This window comes from Centroberyx gerrardi, chromosome 24, assembly GCF_048128805.1.
Source record: "Centroberyx gerrardi isolate f3 chromosome 24, fCenGer3.hap1.cur.20231027, whole genome shotgun sequence".
NCBI lineage: Eukaryota > Metazoa > Chordata > Actinopteri > Beryciformes > Berycidae > Centroberyx > Centroberyx gerrardi.
In genome coordinates, this window is record NC_136020.1 from 24,824,998 (window position 1) to 24,847,647 (window position 22,650).

A 22,650-nucleotide genomic window follows, 5' to 3' on the forward strand; every position below is an offset into this window, starting at 1 on the left:
ACTGAGATGTTTGGACTAAACAAGAGCATTTTATTTGGTAAATATTCAGAGGGCCGATGAAACAGAGAAGCTTCAGTTGGAGAAGAAGCTTCAGTTAACTAAAATTTTAACTAAAAGAATGTCACTTTTCATTTAGAAAACACTGTAAACACTGAAAAACAAGAGAAGCATAATAAACACAAACTTAGGCAAGGAAAGAATTGGATGTGGACAATGTATATTTGAGAACTGGATGTGCAAGAACTAATAACCCAAATCTTAAGTGGACTTGTGGGAAATGGAGCGGATATTTGGACGTAAATTTGTAACATCTCTGACCTGCACACAACAACTACCTCTGAAGGCACCTAACCTCCAGTTATTCCAGTAGAAACCAGTAGAAGACTGTGCTGTACTGGTAATATGACCATGTAGCAGGATGGTGCAGAAAAAGGGAATGATGCTCAAAAAAGTCAAGATTGAAAATCAGTGCAAAGTTCTGTGTGCAATAATCAGACCGCTACAACAGTGAAGGAATAATTTTCTCAACTTCCACAACTTGCAAACATTAAACTGTTTCCAGCGTTTCTGCTGCAGTGGAGCACAGCAACAACATCAGCTGCTGATACAGAAAATTACAATAACAGCATTTAACATAACTGGATAGAAAGAATAACAATAGCCTAAATTCCATGTAAAACAGTGGTTCCCTAACTTGAAGGAGCCCCAAACCATATACATCCACATTAACCTATCCACATTAACATATACACATTAACCTATATACATTGACCTATACACCTATACACATTAACCTATACATATTGACCTATACACATTAACCGATACACATTAACCTATACACATTGACCTACACACCTATACACATTAACCTATACACATTGACGAATACACATTAACCTATACACATTGACCTATACACATTTACGTATACACATTGACCTATACACATTAACCTATACACATTGACCTATACACCGATACACATTAACCTATACACATTGACCTACACACCTATACACATTAACCTATACACCTATACACATTAACCTATACACATTGACCTATACACATTGACCTATACACATTAACCTATACACATTTACCTATACACATTGACCTATACACATTAACCTATACACCTATACACATTAACCTATACACATCAACCTATACACATTGACCTACACACCTATACACATTAACCTATACACATTGACCTATACACATTGACTTATACACCTATACACATTAACCTATACACATTGACCTATACACCTATACCCATTAACCTATACACATTGACCTATACACATTAGCCTATACACATTGACCTATACACCTATGCACATTAACCTATACACATTGACCTATACACATTGACCTATACACCTATACACATTAACCTATACACAGTAACCTATACACATTGACGTATACACCTATACACATTAACCTATACACATTAACCTATAGACATTGACCTATACACATTACCCTAGACACATTAACCTATACACATTAATCTATACACATTAACCTATACACATTAATCTATACACATGACCCTAGACACATTAACATATACACATTGACCTAGACACACTGACCTATACATATTGACTGATACACACGGTTACATACTGCAGGTGGGGAGAAGGAGATGTATGAACAAAACTGTCTTTCTTATAATACTCTGTTAAAATCTACAGAGTGACATAACAGAGAAATTAAACTATTTCTCATTTGGCTGTGGAACCCCTGAAACCCTCTGAGGGACCCCTGGAGGTCCCTGGACCACACCTTTGGAACCACCGCTCTGTTTAGAACGATGATGTATCAGAGGAAACAAGCACTGCAAATGCACTAGAACCAGAACTGGGACAGATGTGGAGCCAAAACTAAAACTAACCAGGCACCGCTGCTGCATAAAATCACAGCAAGCAAAATGTAACGAAACGAAACCTGTTTCCATAACGACACTGTTGAATTTCTGTTGCAGCTATCTTAGCTCTTCAACTGGAGATTACACCAGGAGCCGTCCTTTCTATACATTCTAGTTCTATCATCGTTTACTACGAGCCTTGCAGTGAGCGAAGCGCCCCCTCATGCATGTGTGTGTGTGTGTGTGTGTGTGTGTGTGTGTGTGTGTGTGTGTGTGTGTGGGGGGGGGGGGGGGGGGGGGGCAGTAATGGAGGAGGGGGCGCTTTCCGTAAATTAACCAGATAATGGCTCCTTCCTTCCTGCTCCAACCCGCTCTAAAATGTTCTTTATCTTCACTGACGCCGCTCAAAGCTACAACTGGGGACCAAGTCCTTCTGCATCCAGACACTCCAAAATATAAAGTTCTCCCCTGAAATTCTATAAATCCACTTTTGGGAAAAGAAACAAACATCTGAAGTTCATCATTCTATATCTTTAAAACCTAGTGGACCCGGTCTGTAAAGTTTCATTTAGTCAAGGACTTCAATTCCCTACTGTCCTTTAAAAAGTACCATCATTTGGTTTAATGTTGTGCTGTCAATCATTTGTAAAAGAAGGTGTAACATTTTGCATTGTCAATAGTTTGGATTTACTTTGTTCAGGCTGATTAATGACTAGCAGCCTCCAGATGCTCAAACAGTGAAAGTGACTGCATGGTGATTATTCTGGGATGTTGGACAAGTAAACAGTGAGTCTCCTGTCCTGAATGTCAGTATTGTTTGTTATACATTTGGATCCCATTAGCTTATTTCATAAGGTGCACTAAAAATTAAACTAGACAACACAATACAGGACAGCACAGCATCAATTTACAAAAAGAAAATTAATGAAAGGCTTTATGAAGCAAAACAAAGTTACTAAACAGACTTAAAACAAAAGCAGCATTCAAATATTAGACATAGGAACAGTGGAATAATAATAAATAATTGACGGTTCATGGGGCTGATGGGGGTTCAGGTTTGATAATGTTTATACTGCAGCAAAGCCTAAAAACCACCAGCATCACCCAGGCTTTAATGGTATTGATCGCCATGGTTACAGGCTGTCATGGGAGGCCTCATTCATCACCAATGTGACCCTTTACTACCGAAGCCTTGTCCTGCTGGAGACGGTTAAGAACCACTTATCTACAGGATACTGGTCAGCTCCCAGTGAGCAGATTGTGGTTGTACTGGAATGAATGAACTGTATGAAGAAGAGCTGGGAGCCAATCAAACCTTCCATTGAGAAATAAAGGTGAAGAAACGCCACAGAAGTGTTTTGGCTGAACTGGGTCGTCTATGGAATGTGTAGGTGTCTGTAGAGAACTGTTAAGGTTTATGAGTCTTATTGTTAAAGTGTTTATGAGAGGAAAACCTTGGCTTGTGAAAATCTACTGCATACCAGTCCCAGTACCAGTCCCATAGATACAGAGTCCAGGTCTTAACAGGATACCAGACTGTTAAATCGCTGCTTTCACAACATCAACTGAACAGGAAAGAGGCTTACCTCTTGTACAATTCACATTTTGAACCCTTTTTTCAGTTATTACAAGATAGAGTATCTGTAATAACTGAAAAAACGTACGTTAAAACGTTAAAAACTTTTAACGTTAAAAAATCAAATCAAATCTAATCTAAAAAATTATTTATTTAAATTTGAAGATGCTTCATAGGCTTGACTGTATTAAAAAAAAAAGATCTCCTCTCCTGCTCATTGACTTCTAGATGAGTTTCATTCAAAATCAAGAGATTTAGACCATTTTCTCACTTGTGAAACTCACTTCAGAAACAAGCCTCTGGTACATCATGCTCTCACATGTTTCTCACATGTCTTAATATGCTCTCACTGTAGTGTAGCCATCTACAGATGAGATATCATGCTTCTCTGTCTCCAGCACTTCATACAATGAATGCAGATGTATATTCTCATGTGTATCTCTTTATTGCTCCTGATGTTGTGAATTGTTTGATTTAAGTAATTAAATAAGGCAATTAATGTTTAGTTTAAACTGTATATCAAGAAATGTAAAAGATGTACTGTTTACAGTATTTTCAGTTATAGTATTTACAGTAAATGTGACACGTCATGAGAAACCTGGTAATGGTAATTATTCAATGTTACTATGGATTTATTTACTTTGAGATACCTTGTTTCAAGCTACAGACAGGGATGCTTTTATTTTGAAGTTTCAAGGAAATAGCTCCCCTATGCGTTGTCGCTAGCTTGTTTTTTCTGTGTGTTCAAGATGTCGGATGCAAAGTCCGCTGTTTCTCCCCTTTCTACTACTGCAGTATGAAGGAGAATAAATGTTCAGTTAGAACGAAACCCGTTCTGGTCATTAAGATGAAGCTTCCACTACACAACACCTGATGTGTTAATACAATATTGAGATCTGCTAAGTTTCTCCAGAGACAAATACAAAGTGATGTTGAGCAACAGATCTTTCCTATGGGAATGACAGAATACTTCTGATTATTACACTGAATTGATGTTCTTTGGCTGTCAAGATTAGAGCTGAATTTCAAAAGGACACCAAGACACTAGCAGGTAAAAGTGTGATTAATTAATTAATTAATTAATTAATGCTTTGTGGCAGCTCTTTTTGCATTTTGAATTGGTCCAGTTGAGAATAAATCAACATCAGGCCAAAGTGTTTAACCCTCTGACCACTGCACCCAGTGGATGACAGCAACACTGATAAAGAGACAAGCCGTCAAAATATTTTCCATATAGTCACTATAAATAGAACCCGGAGCAGCTCCAACAACAACACTTTGTCTTCTAAAACTCAACATCCTACTGCAACTTCCTCTTCTGGATATGTGTACAGACATGATTTTGAAGAAAAATTTAATGGGTATGAACATGGACCAAATGAAATAAAGTTTAGGAGTAGAAGGACTATGAAAGTGTTTGAAGACCATCTAAAGGGAGAGAGTGTAGGGAAATGGGCTTGTTGCTGGTGTGAATCCCCAGAGCAGCAAATCTGGGTAGGAAAGTCAATAACAAACCCTTTCCCCTTCCTCAAGCACTGTGAGGCCTCAAAGGGAATCGTTTGGCACAAAGTAGAATAATCTATTGCAGCTGTGATGATCAGAATCCGGCCCTCTGCTCCTCACAGTCTGTAACACAGTATCCACTAACTGGGTGCTGCTGCTATCAAAGCACATTACAGCCGTTGATCTACCTAACAATATGTAGCCTTTGATGTGTTCTCACATCCATTCTATATTAGTTTGTTCTATCATATCAGTTGAATTCTGGGTATGATAGAACCAAGACACTCACAAAAGTCATGTAACCCTATCTTGGCACAATCAGAGGTGATGTAGCACTAGCCTGTTACAGCTCAGCCAATCAGTGTGGTTGGTGGTAGTTTTCTGTGGCTGTGCTTGTTTTTAACGCCAGGGCTTAGGGTTAGATGTTAGGCTTGACATAGGCGGAGTTAGCCGATATGAAGTGCAACAAAAAGGCAGCCAGCAGCTCCACAACAACCAGGGGAGTTTGTGAACAAAAGTATTAATAAGCAATGTAATTTATATGAAATCAAATAATGTCAGAAACAATAAAGAAACTCAGAGAGAGAGAGGATGTGTGCCTCTTTTGTCTTCCTCTGGCAGCTTGTTATTGTTTTTAAGTCCAATAAAACTTGCAGCTGCCTGCCATCAGTAAACTAGCTTCACTGTTTGGTAGTAATAATAATATAATAATAATAACTTTATTTATATAGCACTTTTCTAAAAACAGTTTACAAAGTGCTTTACAGACCAGCATACAATCAGACAAGACAATACAGCAGCAATAAAACAACAGCAAATAAAAGCAGTGAGAACTGTAAGACCAGTAAAAGAAGCACAATAAAATCAAATCAAAATAAGCTCAAGTAAAAGCATGTTTATAAAGGAATGTTTTTAAAAGGGACTTAAAAGTTGAGAGTGTTTTGGCTGATCTTATGAATAGAGGCAAGTCATTCCACAGTTTGGGCCCTCACAGTGAAGACCCGGTCTCCCTGGGCGACAAGTCGGGAGGTCGGTACCGAGAGAAGAGGCTTATCAGCTGACCTGAGTGTGCACACTGGAGTGTAGGGGGTTAAAAGCTTGGAAATATAGGCTGGGGCCAGACCATTGACTGCTTTGTAGGTGATGAGTAAAATCTTAAAATCAATCCTGAATTCTATAGGAAGCCAATAGGAGGCTAAAACAGGCTGATGTGGTCTCTCCTCTTGGTACCTGTTAACAGCCTAGCTGCTGCATTCTGGGCCAACTGTAAACGGGAGAGAGCTTTATGACTGATGCCGGAGTAAAGAGAGTTACAGTCCAGTCTAGAAGAGATAAAAGCATGGATTACCCTTTCCAGGGCTGTGGTGGCTAAAATGACTTGATTTTTCTTATGTTCCTCAATTAAAAAAAACAAGACTGAACAACTTTTTTAACCTGAGCCTCAAAACATAAATCAAAGTCAAAGAGAACACCAAGATTACGGGTATAAGGCTTTACATTGGAGGATAGACAACCTAGGTCATTCTGAATTTTGCTGATAGAGAGCGGAGGCCCAAACAAGACAACCTCAGACTTGCTCTTGTTGAGCTGCAAAAGGTTCTGAGCCATCCAGCACTTAATATCAGCCAGACAGTGTTCGACAGAGACGAGGCCAGCAGGGCCGTTTGGTTTCACCGGCAGATATAATTGAGTATTGTCTGCGTAACAGTGGAAGGATACATCATATTTCCGGATTAAGTAGCCAAGTGGGAACTGAAAAGAATCAGACCTACTTACCACAAGTAATGTTTGCAGATGAGGAGGAAGTACCTATCCTAACAGAGAAGATTCGATCTAAAAGGTACGATGTGAACCATCAAGTGCAGGCCCAGTGACACCGACCCAATCATGCAGACGGCCTTGTAAGATGGTGTGGTCCACAGTGTCAAAAGCTGCAGTGAGATCTAGCAGGACTAAGACTGAGCAGTTACCTGTGTCATTTGTCACCTTTATAAGAGCGGTTTCAGTGCTGTGAAATGATCTACAGCCTGATTGAAATATATCTAGAATGTTATTTTTAGTCAGATGTGAAATCAGTTTATTTGCTACTATTTTTTTCTAACAACTTAGATAGGAATGGCAACTTGTCTGTCGTTATTTAAAACAGAAGGATCTAAATAATTTTTTTCGAGGAGTGGTTCAACTACAGCCTGCTTAAAACAGGAGGGGAAAACACCAGAGGCCAATGACCTATTTATAAAGGAGAGGATGAATGGACCAACTACACTGAGGACCTCCTTCAGGAATCTGATGGGAACAACATCAAGCATACAAGTGGTGGACTTCATGTCAGAGATTATCTCCATTAGATCCATGGAAGAAATTTGATCTAGACAGTCAAGAACAGCAGGTATTTCAGGAGAGATGTCTAGATTTTGGTTTGGTGGGATGATCTGATGTCTGATATACTCAACCTTGTTTAAAAAGAAAGAGGAAAAACTCCTCACATTTCTCAGGCAATGCATCAAGTGTTAAGTTGGAGAAGGAGGGGGCAATAACAGAATTAATAGCACTGAATAAAACTCTTGAGTTATGACAGTTTTTTGACACCAGATCAGAAAAATATTTGGCTCTTGCATTTTTAACTGCTTCTTGGTATTTCCTCATTAGGTCAGTTAGGATGTCATGGAAAACCTGTCATTTATTTGCTTTCCATCTCCGCTCGGCTTTTCTGCATTCTCTCTTTATGGCACAGGTACGCCCATTAGGCCATGGTAGGGTTTTAGGTTTAGACTTTCTGATTTTATAAGGTGCACTGTCATCGAGGATAGATGAACAGATGCTAATAAAAACATTTGCTAACTCCTCTGTATCAATGAGGTTTGTGATCACAGAGGGAGAGGAACAGGTACAGGGAACAGAGAACCTACCAGCAGAGTCAGAGGTGAAAATCCGTGAGCAGACCTGACCATTTTCTCAGAGAGATCAGTAAGGCAAGGGAACTAGGTATTTATCATAACACATTTGTGGTTGATAAAGTAAGCATCTTTTGTCAATGGGTCAGTTGTGATTATAAATAAAACGGTGATTTTTGCACAACCGTATGCGCCAGATGCGTCGGAGAAGGACAAAGTAGAAATCTGTAGATTCCCACACACTGTCTTCACTTACAACAATTTATTAAATGACACAACGTTTCGGTCACGTTTCCATATATCCAAACGACCATATATCATACTACTGACCATATATCACACTACTGACCATATATCACACTACTGACCATATATCACTCTATTGACCATATATCACTACTGTCCATATATCACTATTGACCATATATCACTCTACTGACCATATATCACTACTCACCATATATCACACTACTGACCATATATCACTCTACTGACCATATATCACTACTCACCATATATCACACAACTGACCATATATCACTACTGTCCATATATCACTACTGACCATATATCACTCTACTGACCATATATCACTACTCACCATATATCACACTACTGACCATATATCATACTACTGACCATATATCACACTACTGACCATATATCACACTACTGACCATATACCACTACTGACCAGATATCACACTACTGACCATATATCACACTACTGACCATATACCACTACTGACCATATATCACACTACTGACCATATATCACTCTACTGACCATATATCACTCTACTGACCAGATATCACTACTGACCATATATCACCCTACTGACTTCGTGAATGGTTGCTGTCTGTGGCCCTGACAGCCTTCCCTGGCTGTTGACAATCCACATGAAATAGACCTGAGAGAGAAGCTCCTGTCAGACACTGAACCTTCCAACTGTTACAGTGGAACTCAGTGAGGTCAGTTGAGGACGCTGGTTGTACTGGGCAGCTCCCAGTGGCCAGTAGTGGAAGAATGCAGTTACACTGGGAAGGTACCAGGTCTGAAAGCTGTTGCCAAAATTTGCAAGACGTTCACAGGCGACTTGGCTGTTCAACACATCTTTGTGTATGTGAGCGTGTATTGTTGTTATCCTCTCTGTGAGTGTGTTTTTCCAAGTGTCTGTTCACCAAGATACAGTATCTTTTCAACCAAGATAAAGCAAACCAAAACATAATCCAGAATCCTACATGGGACGGTGGGACTGTGAATCTGTGAGCTTGACCTAGGAAACAGTAGCTTAGTACTACACACAGTATCTCAGCAGTACTACTACTAAAACACAATAAGAACAGTAAAAGTTGGCGGAACAGTAGTCTACAGGTAACCGCCCATCAGTTGGAGTTCTATCCCAAAAAATGGAGTTGGCTGGCTGCCTTTTATTGTTTTGCTGCTGCAGCTCTGTGAGAAACCTTGGGTGGACTGTATTATATAATTTCCTGTTCTGAGCCTGGCCAGCAGATGACCGATAGGCAGAATCTGATTAGCCGGGTTTGTTTACTGTTGACTGGGGTTAGGAGCTGTGCTTCTGTTCTCTTAGTAAGCACTGACTCTGTCAGAGCCATTTTGAATTTCATATGTCTTTCATGTTATTGCAGCTACACATTGCACAGAACCAGGTCCTGAATAGCAATGTTTAGAGCAAGGCACTAACACCACCAGGGTTAGGGGTTTGATTCCCTGAGCGACTGAATGTTTAGAGCAAGGCACTATAACAGCCATGTATGCACTCATGGGGCTGTGAGGCACTCTGGATAAAAGCTTTTGCCACTTGATATGCAACATGCAGAAGTTTTGCTCCGCCTCCCAGTGGATCAATGTTCTGCACTGAACACAAGGCTTTTGTCTCTATGTGCATTCAAATACTGAGAACTCTCTCCCTAATGATCCAGTGCAACGACTTTAATTCAGCCAGGAATAGCTTGTTTTGTATTTCTTCGGTGATTAATATCATTCTTTAATTTTTGATGGTTCATCTAATTTGTAATGTCCTTTACTCTGCACTCAGCCAGTTTAGGGGATAGAAAAGAATGGCGATGGCACAGCAAGAAGGCCACACCTATAAAGTGCGGTACAAATTGAGTGTCAAAATGTGTCAAGCTTGTTAGCATTTTGTGAGTTCCAGGTAATTAAATTATATGCAGTTGTTTGACAGACATGAAAAGGTTAAGGGCAATTAACACCATATACATTTCACATCAATTATTAGAACACAGAAAAAGCAACCACAGAAAATGACAATTTTTTGCTTTGTCCATACAAATTAAGCATTTTTAGCACTTTGTGGTTGTGGCCCATATGAAATGTCACACCATTCTTATCTATGGCTGCTTAGCATCACCCACTTTGTGTTCCATATCATGTCTGGCCCACGTTGCTATCAGTGTTCAATTATTTTTTGGGGGAAAAAAAAAGACAAAAAACAAGCCAAGGCTTTTCAGCACACAGTTCTCACCTACTGTATCAGTCTAAAGACCCAACAGTTAGGAGTGTAACACCTACAGCACCAGAGTCTAAAGACTCAACAGTTAGGAGTGTAACACCTACAGAATCTCTCTAAAGATCTGTAACATTTACATTAGGTGGCTATTAAATGAAGATGTCTGATGGCCCTGTAGATTTATGACATCACCCTAACCGTAACCCTCATGTCATTCATATTTTTTTGTGGGTTAGTACCTCAGTCTTTTGACATCTGAATTGAGCTCCTATATAAATGCTTGCCCAGGATTATGGCACAAAGGATTGTTACATCACATGCAGTGTATTGGTGAATAAATTGTCTATATCTTATCTAAATGTAATTTGTATACAAGACACACGTAATGCTAGGTGGAATGGAGCTAGAGAGCTGAACATCTGATGTTTCCCACCTGTGTACAACCAGCCAATTATATTTATACACCAGTTAACATTTGGTCATGTAGTCATGGTTCGAGTTGTGCAATCAACAGTTTTCCTCATGTTTTTCCTATGAGAGTTGCTGCTTTATTTCAGCCTTGAGTTTTTGAGGTTAATGCCCCATGTTGTAGTGCTCTTTGTAAAAGTTATAAGTAACCCCCCCATCCTCCTCAAACCACCCACAAACACATAGCACCCCCTCCCCCCACCCCACCTACCCCGTATCCCACCACCAGGGGGGTGCTTAATGAATTTCTATGGAATATTTTGCTGTTGCCAATATGTCTCCGTTTGCATATTTAACAAAATATTTATTTTTCTCTGCAAGTCGCAACTTAACATGAAATCACAGTTTGAAAGAAATGGAGGACCCACTAGACCCTGTTAGTGCCCCTTCGCAAACACAGAGCAGCAAGGAGAAAGTTGGACAGAGGAAATCTTGTTTCCTTCCTGAATAGCAGCTGACAGAGACAGAAGGGCATAAAAACACAGAGAGGGGCACTTGCCTTTTCTATGGCATCAAACCAATAGTGACACTTTTATTGTCACATGTTTTTAGAACACTTGGGTTGGTTCCAGTTCTGTAGGTGAGAAGACCTAAGATCAGAATTCTCAAACATTTTATCATTGGACCAACTTTTGGTGAATGAGGTTGTACTGAAATGTTTTCATATTGAAGTATTCCTGATTTTGCCTGGGACCCTATAGAGCCAACTCAAGGCCCTCTGGGGTCCCTGGATCCCAGTATGGAACCACTGTTGTTGAGCAACACACTAACCAAGGCTCACACACCTCTGTCACCTACCTGCTGCAGGGTTAGTTTGTTGCATCATTGCTACCATCATGTGGCTGAAAAAGCCAGTTGCACACAAAAATCATTTAACGTTTGATTTAAAAAAAAATGGTTATGCAGGTTATTTTGTTTTAATAAGAGCTAACCCTTCTAACTTCCTTGACACATCAAATCCTGCCTGCCTCAGATGTATGAAAACATATTCTGATGTACTGACCTGAATAAATCCAAGCCAAGGGACCCAAGTCTCAGGTCAGGGCACAAAGTATTGTGACATCTTTTGTTTTGCTCAGTTGATGAAGGACATTTTTTGGGACAGACTTCTCTAGACCCCCACTATATATATATATATATGAAAATGATTCATATGTTAGTATATGTAACCATATTTATAACCCTATATTTGTTATGTTAATTATATAGTTTTTCAAAAGCCAGAACAACCACAACAACATATTCCAGCCATCTGTTTATGTTGCATCCCAGGATTTAGATAACGTTAACTAGTATCCAATAACAACAGGCTAGTACACATAAACATGAGGGTTCAGCAGCTTTGCTAAGACGCACTTCAGCAGTTTTGGGCACTCTGTACCAGGGATTGAATCAACAACCTTTTAACTACTAAGCAGCCTCCTCAACTATCTTGTCAATTTGCTGCCCACTGACTACTTTAGCTTTGTTGTTTGTGCTGGCAGAGCAGGGGACAGGGGGTTAGAAAAATTCAAAATTACATCAAAGACATAGAGACTGAGAGTAAGTACAGGATGTGACAGAAACCACAGTAAGATGCAAACAGAGAGAGAAAGAAAGAGTCAGCTTCAAGACAATCTGTTTATTTATCAATCAAGTCAAACTTATTAATAAAGCGTTTTCAGCATGGTCCTTTACAGATAACAATGGACATAAATACAGATACAAACAAGAAAGAACAAACAGGCAGATATGATCCTTAAACGTCTGTGTGTCCACATCAAGTTCAAGGTTTGTAAATAAATATTTTGGTGTGAGTTTCTGCTCACACATCAAACATTCACACACTTAAATATGTTGGAAAAAATTTGTACAAGTCCGATGATCATATCAGGCTCCTAAAAAACTTTATAATTTGTAAAAAGTTTACATTTGACATACGTAAATTACCTGCTGGTCACTTCATTGTACTGCAAGGTGGGCTGTATGTGCATTGCATAATAATATTTACCTTAATTCATTTGAAGAAAAATATTAATGACGTTGGTACCATTTTTTCAAACTGAGTTCGACCCTAAATGAAAATTAATAGCGTTGTTGAATTTTAAGTCTTAGTTAAAGGATAAGGCTGGTGTTTTTTAATGCATTTCTTACCATCAACAAATCCTATGAAAATAACAAAATCAGCAATGAATTTGTTTTGCTAACAAGTCTCGTCCATGTAGCCGATGCCCAGTAAAGCCTCATGTCCCAGCAGCCATAGAACTCCATTGTATTAAAAACTATTAAAAACCCGTCACAGAGCCATGCTGCTGCTCTGCAGCATATTTCATCATCACGATGCACCGGGCCGGCCGACTTTTTCCTCAAACAACTTAATAAGCCGACCGAACACGTTTTCCATCTCAGGAAAGTAGTTCCGTAGCACAGAAAATAGTCCCCGGCGTAATGAAGAATTTGTTCCCATTTGAATTTGATTTGGTAATAACTACAACAGTCTGACTTTTCATGGTAACAGTTAGCAATTTATAAAATGTAAACTATGTCTTTGTGAGCTGTATTTCAAGGTTTTAGCTTACAATTGGAGCCAATTACTTCCGGGTTGAAGGCTAAAAAGGGAACGTGGGAAGTCAGAAAGTAATGGGAGGAGAGCAAATGCATTGTTGATTTTGTTATTTTCATAGGATTTGTTGACGATAAGAAATGTATTTGAAAACACCAGCCATATCCTTTAAGTCTCTATATTAAGAGGCTAATTATTGGTAGTGTGCAAAAGCTTTAGTGTGAGGAATCAAAGATTCATTATCAACCCAAAGGTGTTTTATATTAGAGACAGGATAAGATATGATATAAAATGTCTGCTACAATAAGCAAACAACTGTCATGCAACTATGGCTGCACTGGCTTTATTGGAACACATGGAAAATCTGCTTTTAGGAAAGAGTTTTTAAAGACCGGGATGAAGGTTTTGCTCATGTTGTTGAATGGCTGGTGAGCCATCAGTGGTTCCCTTGTTAGATCTGTGGAACCACTTGAGGACACTCTGCAATGCCTTAACCCTTCCTGTCCATACCATGCACACCTGTCCATAGCCGTCTATGCCCGTCCATATCTGTCTGTACCTGTCCACCCCTATCCATACCATCCATACCTCTCCATACCATCCATACCTCTCCATACCATCCATACCATCCATACCTCTCCATACCATCCATACCATCCATACCTCTCCATACCATCCATACCTCTCCATACCATCCATACCATCCATACCATCCATACCTCTCCATACCTCTCCATACCATCCATACCTCTCCATACCATCCATACCATCCATACCATCCATACCTCTCCATACCATCCATACCATCCATACCTCTCCATACCATCCATACCTCTCCATACCATCCATACCATCCATACCATCCATACCTCTCCATACCATCCATACCATCCATACCTCTCCATACCATCCATACCTCTCCATACCATCCATACCATCCATACCTCTCCATACCATCCATACCATCCATACCGCTCCATACCTCTCTATACCATCCCTACGTCTCCAGACCATCCATACCCGTCCATACTATCCCTACCTGTTAAGTTCAAGTTCAAGTTCATTTATTTATAAAACCCTTCAACCCTACATCTCATCTCCCAACCTGCAGTATAGACATTTTGGAATTCTGAATTAATTAAATCTGAATACTAAAATCTTCTCAGATGTTTTTTCTTAGGACAAACTCTTATCAAACAGGAGTTCTTTGCCATATTTCAATCTATATAGGGTTCCTAGACATCATGTGATATACTGTATCATGGTTTCTACTGGGTTTGAAGTCAGGACAGATCTGAGTTAGTTTAAGTGAAATGTGTGTGTCACTATGGACTGTGGTACTGTCAGTTGTCAATATGGCTCCAATGTCTCCAGGACTAATTCCTGGTTATTAAAATGATTCTCATTCAGGAAAGTAGTCTCTACTGGTGTAAAAGGTCAGGGGTCAGAGGTCAGGTTAGGGAGGGTTTAGGTTGATATTTAACTCTGTTGTAGTCATCGACAGTAGTTTCTATTGGCGGCGTTCTCCAGTACTCCTCCAGACCCAACACCAGGGACAGAGCGATGGTTGCCATCTGCAACACACGTACACACACACATACACATACACACACACACACACACACACACACACACACACACACACAACACACTGAGTCAGGAGAGAGAGAGACAGAAGAAGAGATAATGTGTGTGTGTGTGTGTGTGTGTGTGTGTGTGTGTGTGTGTGTATTGCCTTTTCTCTATTGGCTTTGTTCAGCCTGGCTGACTAGAATTAGTGTTAGACCAGTGGCCAGTTGCATAAAGATAGACCTAGTCTTAGACTTAAATGTGACCTTAAGTCAAACTTGCTATAGACACATATATTTACCTATTCCTACTACTTCTTGATCTTCTAGATCTCTAATGGGTTGTTTCTGTCTCTGAAGACTCTCTCTTCTTCATGCTCTTTCCAAAAACCAAAGATTTGCCATATTTCATGAAATAGCTACAGTATTTAAACTTCCCACTCTGACAGGCTGACTCGTTGCCATAACAACAAAATTCTTAACTCAAGATTAGCCAGGGGGAGGTGGCTAACTTTCCTACCTCAAAATAAGTCGTAATATTTAGGTAACAGACAGTCTTAATTAGCCTAGTCCAACCTGAGAATCTAAGACCAGTCTAAGGCTTAGACTAGTCTTAAACTAGCTTTATGCAACTGGCCCCATGATGGGCCTGATTCTAAATTCTAGTGGAAATGCTGGCCTTAGCGACAACCCTAACTCTAGCCTAACCCAGCAGTGTGTGTGTGTGTTGAAGCGTACCATCACAGTGGCGAAGGCTGATATGACTCCTATACTGACTTTGATGAGGAAGCTCAGGTGTCTCTTCAGAATTGGACCGCAGGGCTGCCAAGGACAAAAGTCAAAAGTCAATATTCTACTGAGTTAATAAACCATATATTTTAGATCTTCTATTGATCTATTCATTTTTCTTGTACCCTCCACAGTGAGGTCAGAGGTCATGTCAGCTACAGAACAGGTCAGCTGGTAGGGACTCTGTGTTTTTTCAAGGACAGTTCAGAAGGGTGGATGCTTGAACTTGGGTCTCCCTACTTACTATTCCACCTTGCTGCCCAAATCAATATTCAGTTCATTCACCCTTTAAACACGGATCGGCCACCCACGGCCTAAATTGCATCATGCTGTTTAGATGGCTCTAAAATCGAAACCATAATAGCTAGCATCATAATTATTTTTGCATCTGAAAGCTTCAGTCTTCAGTGCAAGCCCAAACGCACACGTTTTTTTCACTGTCTAAACGAACTGCATAAATTTGTAAAGTTGTACGTCACAGATTGGGTATGTTCTAGAGATCTAATGTTGCATCTACTTCCGTATATGTCATTGATGACATCATCACGTTGTACCACGCCCGTGTCGCGATTTGATGACGGCATTGTGCGACGTTTGAGATTCTCAAAACACAGACCTTTTCCCCATGAAACAGTCCAACAGCCGGCAGCCGGCTGTTCAGGGCGTTATGTGCCGGGTGTTTGACCGAGGAGCAAGTCTGACTTGTCGACAAGCTTTCAGCTGGACTCTCAGCTGGGATCTTCGAAACGTCTTCTGCTGCCGGCCCTCCCCCGCAAAGAGGATAACCAATGTCTGGAGAAACATTAGCAACTGCTGATGTTTCTCTCTTGGGCAGAGAGGCGACAGAGAGGAGACAGAGAGGAGGCAGAGAGGAGACGGAGGGGAGGCAGAGAGGAGACGGAGGGGAGACGGAGAGGAGGCGGAGAGGAGACGGAGGGGAGGCAGAGAGGAGACGGAGGGGAGGCAGAGAGGAGACGGAGGGGAGGCGGAGAGGAGACGGAGGGGAGACGGAGAGGAGGCGGAGAGGAGACAGAGGGGAGGCAGAGAGGAGACGGAGGGGAGGCAGAGAGGAGACGGAGGGGAGGCAGAGAGGAGGCGGAGAGGAGACGGAGGGGAGGCAGAGAGGAGACGGAGGGGAGGCGGAGAGGAGACGGAGGGGAGGCGGAGAGGAGACGGAGGGGAGGCGGAGAGGAGACGGAGGGGAGACGGAGAGGAGGCGGAGAGGAGACAGAGGGGAGGCGGAGAGGAGACGGAGGGGAGGCGGAGAGGAGACGGAGGGGAGATGGAGAGGAGGCAGAGAGGAGACGGAGGGGAGGCAGAGAGGAGACGGAGGGGAGGCAGAGAGGAGACGGAGGGGAGGCAGAGAGGAGGCAGAGAGGAGACAGAGGGGAGGCAGAGAGGAGACGGAGGGGAGGCAGAGAGGAGACGTAGGGGAGGCGGAGAGGAGACGGAGGGGAGACGGAGAGGAGGCGGAGGGGAGGCAGAGAGGAGACGGAGGGGAGACGGAGAGGAGGCGGAGGGGAGGCAGAGAGGAGACGGAGGGGAGACGGAGAGGAGGCGGAGAGGAGACAGAGGGGAGGCGGAGAGGAGACGGAGGGGAGGCAGAGAGGAGACGGAGGGGAGACGGAGAGGAGGCGGAGAGGAGACAGAGGGGAGGCAGAGAGGAGACGGAGGGGAGGCAGAGAGGAGACGGAGGGGAGGCAGAGAGGAGACGGAGGGGAGACGGAGAGGAGGCGGAGAGGAGACAGAGGGGAGGCAGAGAGGAGACGGAGGGGAGGCAGAGAGGAGGCAGAGGGGAGACGGAGAGGAGGCGGAGAGGAGACAGAGGGGAGACGGAGAGGAGACGGAGAGCAGGCGGAGCGGGCAGCTGTCTTCCAGACATCGGTTCCCCTCCTCGCCAGGGTGGGAGGACCAGCAGCAAACAAAACTAACAAAACCACCTTTGCACTCTGCTCACAAAAATTAGCATATCTCAGATGTACATAGTGTGAGAAATAGTGTTGAGAAATATTTTGTTCATGTTCCTCACATCCTCACATTTACAATTGCTTAGGATAAATATGTTTGGTGTGTTTATTTAGCAAAATTTGGTGGGAAAAAAACATGTCTGATTTTTGTCATTTTTTAATTTATGACACAATTTCAATAATTTTTCCAGTTATTATGGTTTATTGATTTACATAGCCTTTTAGCTTGGGTTGTGCAGATTTTAGAGATATGAAACATTTGAAGATACTCAAAAAAATGACATCACAGTAAGCAAAAGTACCAGTGTAGGCTCTGGCGGACCATTTCTATTGCAGAGTATATTAATATAGCTGCACCCTAGTAAGTGACGGAAAACAAATATTCAGGAGGGTTTATCAATAATAAAAACACGTGCAGTGATCAGTAAGAGTGTAACTGAAGATGTGGAAGCCTGCTGGTCTGGTTACCTTGGAGTGAACCCAGATCTGAAGATCACTGCCCAGCACACAGGGACCCTCTGAAGTGGAGTTATCAGGCTGGGAGCTGAGAGGAGATGAGAAGAAGGGAAGGAGCGTCTTTAAGACATAATCCAGACCAGAATCTGAAAAATTTTAACCGACTACAGTAAATTAGTCTCAGTAACATGAGTTCAGAGACATTAAAGGAACACTTCACCATTTTTTAACCATATCTCCATATATTAGTCCTCACTAACACATGCTATGAAACGGCACCGTGTCTGTCTACTCGCTCTGTGTCTCGGAGACAAAATTCATCGGCGGAGATTTCCAACTCGTAGAAACTACAATCGCTCTCTTCCTGGCCAGACCGCCCGCCGCCGGGCAGAGACGAGAAGCCAGGAAAAGAGCGGTTATCACAAAAACTACCATAGTAGTTCTAACATAGTAGTACAGTACATTCTGACACACAGTACATGGACAGTACATGCACTATACATATTGCATACTATTTAGTCTGGTTCCAGTTCTAGTCCAGGTTCTAGTTCTGGTTCTAAGCCAGGTTGCAGGGCTAAAAGCATCTTTTTTGGACATAATTACATTAACTAACTACAGAGGAAACAGTGACAGAGTCTTACCTTGGCTGGAGGTCGGAGGAGGGGAGAGGGGAGGGGGGGGGGCAGAAACAGGAGGCTGGAAGCTGCTCCTCCCAGTCTGCAAAGCTCCTCAAACCACAGCAGGCATCCTGACACACAGACAGGCAGACAGACAGGCAGGCAGACAGGCAGGCAGACAGACAGGCAGGCAGGCAGGCAGGCAGGCAGGCAGACAGGTAGGCAGACAGGCAGACAGACAGACAGGCAGGCAGGCAGACAGGCAGGCAGGCAGGCAGGCAGGCAGGCAGGCAGACAGGCAGACAGACAGGCAGGCAGGCAGACAGACAGGTAGGCAGACAGGCAGGCAGGCAGGCAGACAGACAGACAGACAGACAGACAGGCAGGCAGGCAGACAGACAGACAGGCAGACAGACAGATAGGCAGGCAGGCAGACAGGCAGGCAGACAGACAGGCAGGCAGACAGACAGACAGGCAGGCAGGCAGACAGACAGACAGACAGACTAAGCTATATGGGTTGGTGGATCCAAATCCACCAACCAAACCACCGTACAGGTCTATGATTCATACATTTCATCGGTTACATATTCATACTTCTATAGTGTAGAGTACACACTGACACACATGGTGCAGGACAACAGACTAACAGACTAACATAGTAGTACAGTACAGACTGACACACAGTAGACTATACATATCAGTCTGTATATAGACTCTATACATATAGACTATATATAGACTATACATATCAGTCTGAATATAGACTCTATACATATCAGTCTGAATATAGACTCTATACATATCAGTCTGAATATAGACTCTATATATAGACTATACATATCAGTCTGGATATAGACTATACATGTGAGTCTAGATATAGACTATATATAGACTATACATATCAGTCTGGATATAGACTATACATATCAGTCTAGATATAGACTATATATAGACTATACATATCAGTCTGGATATAGACTCTATATATAGACTATACATATCAGTCTGGATATAGACTATACATATCAGTCTGGATATAGACTCTATACATATCAGTCTGGATATAGACAGTAGATTATATATGTCAGATGATGTGTAAACTATACATTTACTCTATATCATTTACATATACACATGAACCATTAGATATTTAGGCCATGTCTGGATTGTCTGGATTCATTTTCTGTGTGTACATGACTAATAGGCTGATCAGTGAGAATCAGATTATCAGGGATTGATTACCGATGCCTGGAGTTTATTGAGTTCTGTCTGGAACTGAGGCTCTGCTCTGTAGAGGGGCGTCATATTCAAAAACGTCTCCTCCAGAACACTATCCATCTAAACAGTAGATTTAGCAGAGGTGAATAGAATAGAATAGAATAGAATAGAATAGAATAGAATAGAGGAAGGGATAGTATAGTGTCAAGAAGAAAAGGGAAGAGTAGATTAGAGGAGGTGAGAGGAGACGACAGTAGAGTGGAAATGATTAAAGAGAGAGGGAGAGAGAGAGAGAGAGAGAGAGAGAGAGACAAAGACAAAGAATTTATTAACCCTTTATTTAAAACAAGTTGCAGTTTACTGAGAAGTAATTTGTAATAGTTTAAATCAATCCTTTATCTGGTTTTTAGCATCCTGATAAGAAAACATTAACATTACATTATGTTATTCAGCATATAAGTCGCTTTACATTAAGTGACTTACATTAAGTGCATTTTGGCAGCAGCAGTCAAACCGAAGGCATCGTCTAAGCCTTTAGTAGGAACTTTTACATTCTACTGTGTCCTTATTGTTATTTAGCCCATTATCTGTTTTTTTGGTAGAGCATGCATCCTTGCACAGGGTGTGTGGGGTGTGGGAGGGTCGGGGGTGGAGAGTGCGGTTTGCATTTGTATTTGTATTTGTACGTGTCCATGTGTACCTGTAATTTTGTTTTCATTTGTTGTATTTTAGATGTATTTGTGCTTCAAGGACCCCCTTGAAAACCAGATGATTCATCTCAATGGGTTTATCCTTCAATAAAGTTCAATAATAACTTTGTTTTGATCTGCTAACATAAATAGCCTTTGTTGTCAAGTGGAAAAGTTGACATTTGTCAGTTTTTGACTATAGCCTAGCCTACTATACCTCAGCACCTACAAAGCTCTCCACAACCTCTCCCCTGTCTGACTGAGCTCCTTCACCGGCACCCCCCACCCCCCCCACCCGCAGCCTCCAGTCTGCCGACGCCAACCTCCTGTCCCCCCCCCATCAGGACCAAGCGCCGGACCTGGGGGGACGGGGCTTTCTCGATCGCTGCTCCCTCCCCCTGGAGCTCTCTCCCAAAGGGTTTTTTTCTACATTCTACCACCTTCTAAAAAGCAGTGAAAAACTGCTTCTCTTTGTCTCAGTGGGGGCAGCTGAGTAAAGCATTAAAGGAATAGTTCACCCAAAAATGAAAATTCAGTCATTATCTCCCCCATGCCAGCTGAAACTCGAGTGCAGTTTGTTAGTCCATACAGTGAATTGACGATTCGCTGTATGAATTTGACGATTAAATACAAAGTAATTGGTTTAAAACAGTATTTCTACCTATTTCAAATCTCGGGGTTTTATTTTGAAGGCTAAACGGCCAAACCGGATGTCTTGTTTCTGGTAATTTGAGGAAGAGTTACACATGTAGTTCTCCTCATTCTCGTATCTCGGGTGCGCGCAAACGTGAACTTTTCAACAGCTAGAGTGGCGATTTCAGCTAAATAATGGTGTAAATGTCTTTTCAAGTCACTTTGGGATTGTTTGGCTTCCGGAGACTTGCATCAAGCCGGACGAGCAGCATGGAGCCATTTTATGGTTATTTTCCGTTATTTTTTTCAAGTCAAGTCAGGTCCAACAACTTCAGTTATTTTGGAGAAACTTCTACGCCGCTCCGCTGTGGAGCTCAGGGCGCTGGATGGACTAACAAACTGCACCCGAGTTTCAGCTGGCATGGAGATAATGACTGAATTTTCATTTTTGGGTGACCTATTCCTTTAATCAATGTCAATCAGAGAGAGAGAGAGAGAGAGAGAGAGAGAGAGAGAGAAACAGAGAAACAAGGCTTACAGCAGAGCCTGTCTGTCTTAGAGCAGCACTGCCACAGATGGGCCTAAACAGTAAACATGGAGAAAACAAGAATAATGATTTTCCAAAAGAGGTCCAGATCTCAGGGAAAACTATTCCAATTCACTTATGGAGGAGAAATGATAAAACACTGCACCAGTTACAACTACCTGGGCATAGAAATCAGTTCCACTGGAAAATTCAACCTGGCTGTGAAAGCCTTAAGTGAAAAGGCAAGAAGAGCAGTATATGCCATCAAATCAAGATTCAGACTAATAAATGTTCCAATCAGAATCTGGCTGAAATTATTCAATTCCATTATCAAACCAATCCTCCTTTATGGGAGTGAGGTTTGGGGACCAACTTTAGACTTGGACTCTAAACATTGGGATAAATGTTTGATTGAACAAACCCAGCTGGAGTTCAGAAAGCTCCTTCTGGGAGTTCACAGAAACTCCCCAAACAGCTGCAGGTAGAGCTGGGACTGTTCCCGCTCCACATTGACATTTAAATTTTGGAAACTTCTGAATCTTGCTGACAAAATCTCCATTAGCTACAAAGCTCTTCTTGCCAGTCACCTGTCCAGAGAGTCTCACCCCCTCGGCCTGCCAGAAGAACAGCTCAATGAATTCAAAATTAATTCCTCCCCAAAAAATGAAATTAAACAAATTGGCGAAAATCTGCAATGTAAATACAAAGAAATGTGGAAAAATTAAATTACCCAACAAAATAAACTTAAATGTTATAAATCATTTAAGCAAAACATAGATTTGGCTAATTATCTCCGCATTAACCAAGTTAAAGAAAGACGTCTCATT

At 41.7% G+C, this 22,650-nt stretch overlaps 2 protein-coding genes across 2 annotated transcripts in view; both read right to left on the reverse strand.

The window, feature by feature from the left end:
• The window catches only part of LOC139910704 (tetraspanin-8-like), a 140,209-nt gene that overhangs the window by 73,452 nt on the left and 44,107 nt on the right, over positions 1-22,650 (reverse strand). The window lies entirely within an intron of this gene.
• LOC139910698 (uncharacterized) overlaps positions 14,812-22,650 on the reverse strand; it is an 18,841-nt gene continuing 11,002 nt past the window's right edge. Inside the window, exons 5-9 of the mRNA XM_078281941.1 lie at positions 20,000-20,095; positions 18,782-18,888; positions 18,153-18,228; positions 15,667-15,750; positions 14,812-14,934 (exon numbers count right to left, since the gene is read on the reverse strand). Of these exons, the coding sequence (XP_078138067.1) occupies positions 14,812-14,934; positions 15,667-15,750; positions 18,153-18,228; positions 18,782-18,888; positions 20,000-20,095 (486 nt within the window). The remainder of the gene's footprint in view (positions 14,935-15,666; positions 15,751-18,152; positions 18,229-18,781; positions 18,889-19,999; positions 20,096-22,650) is intronic.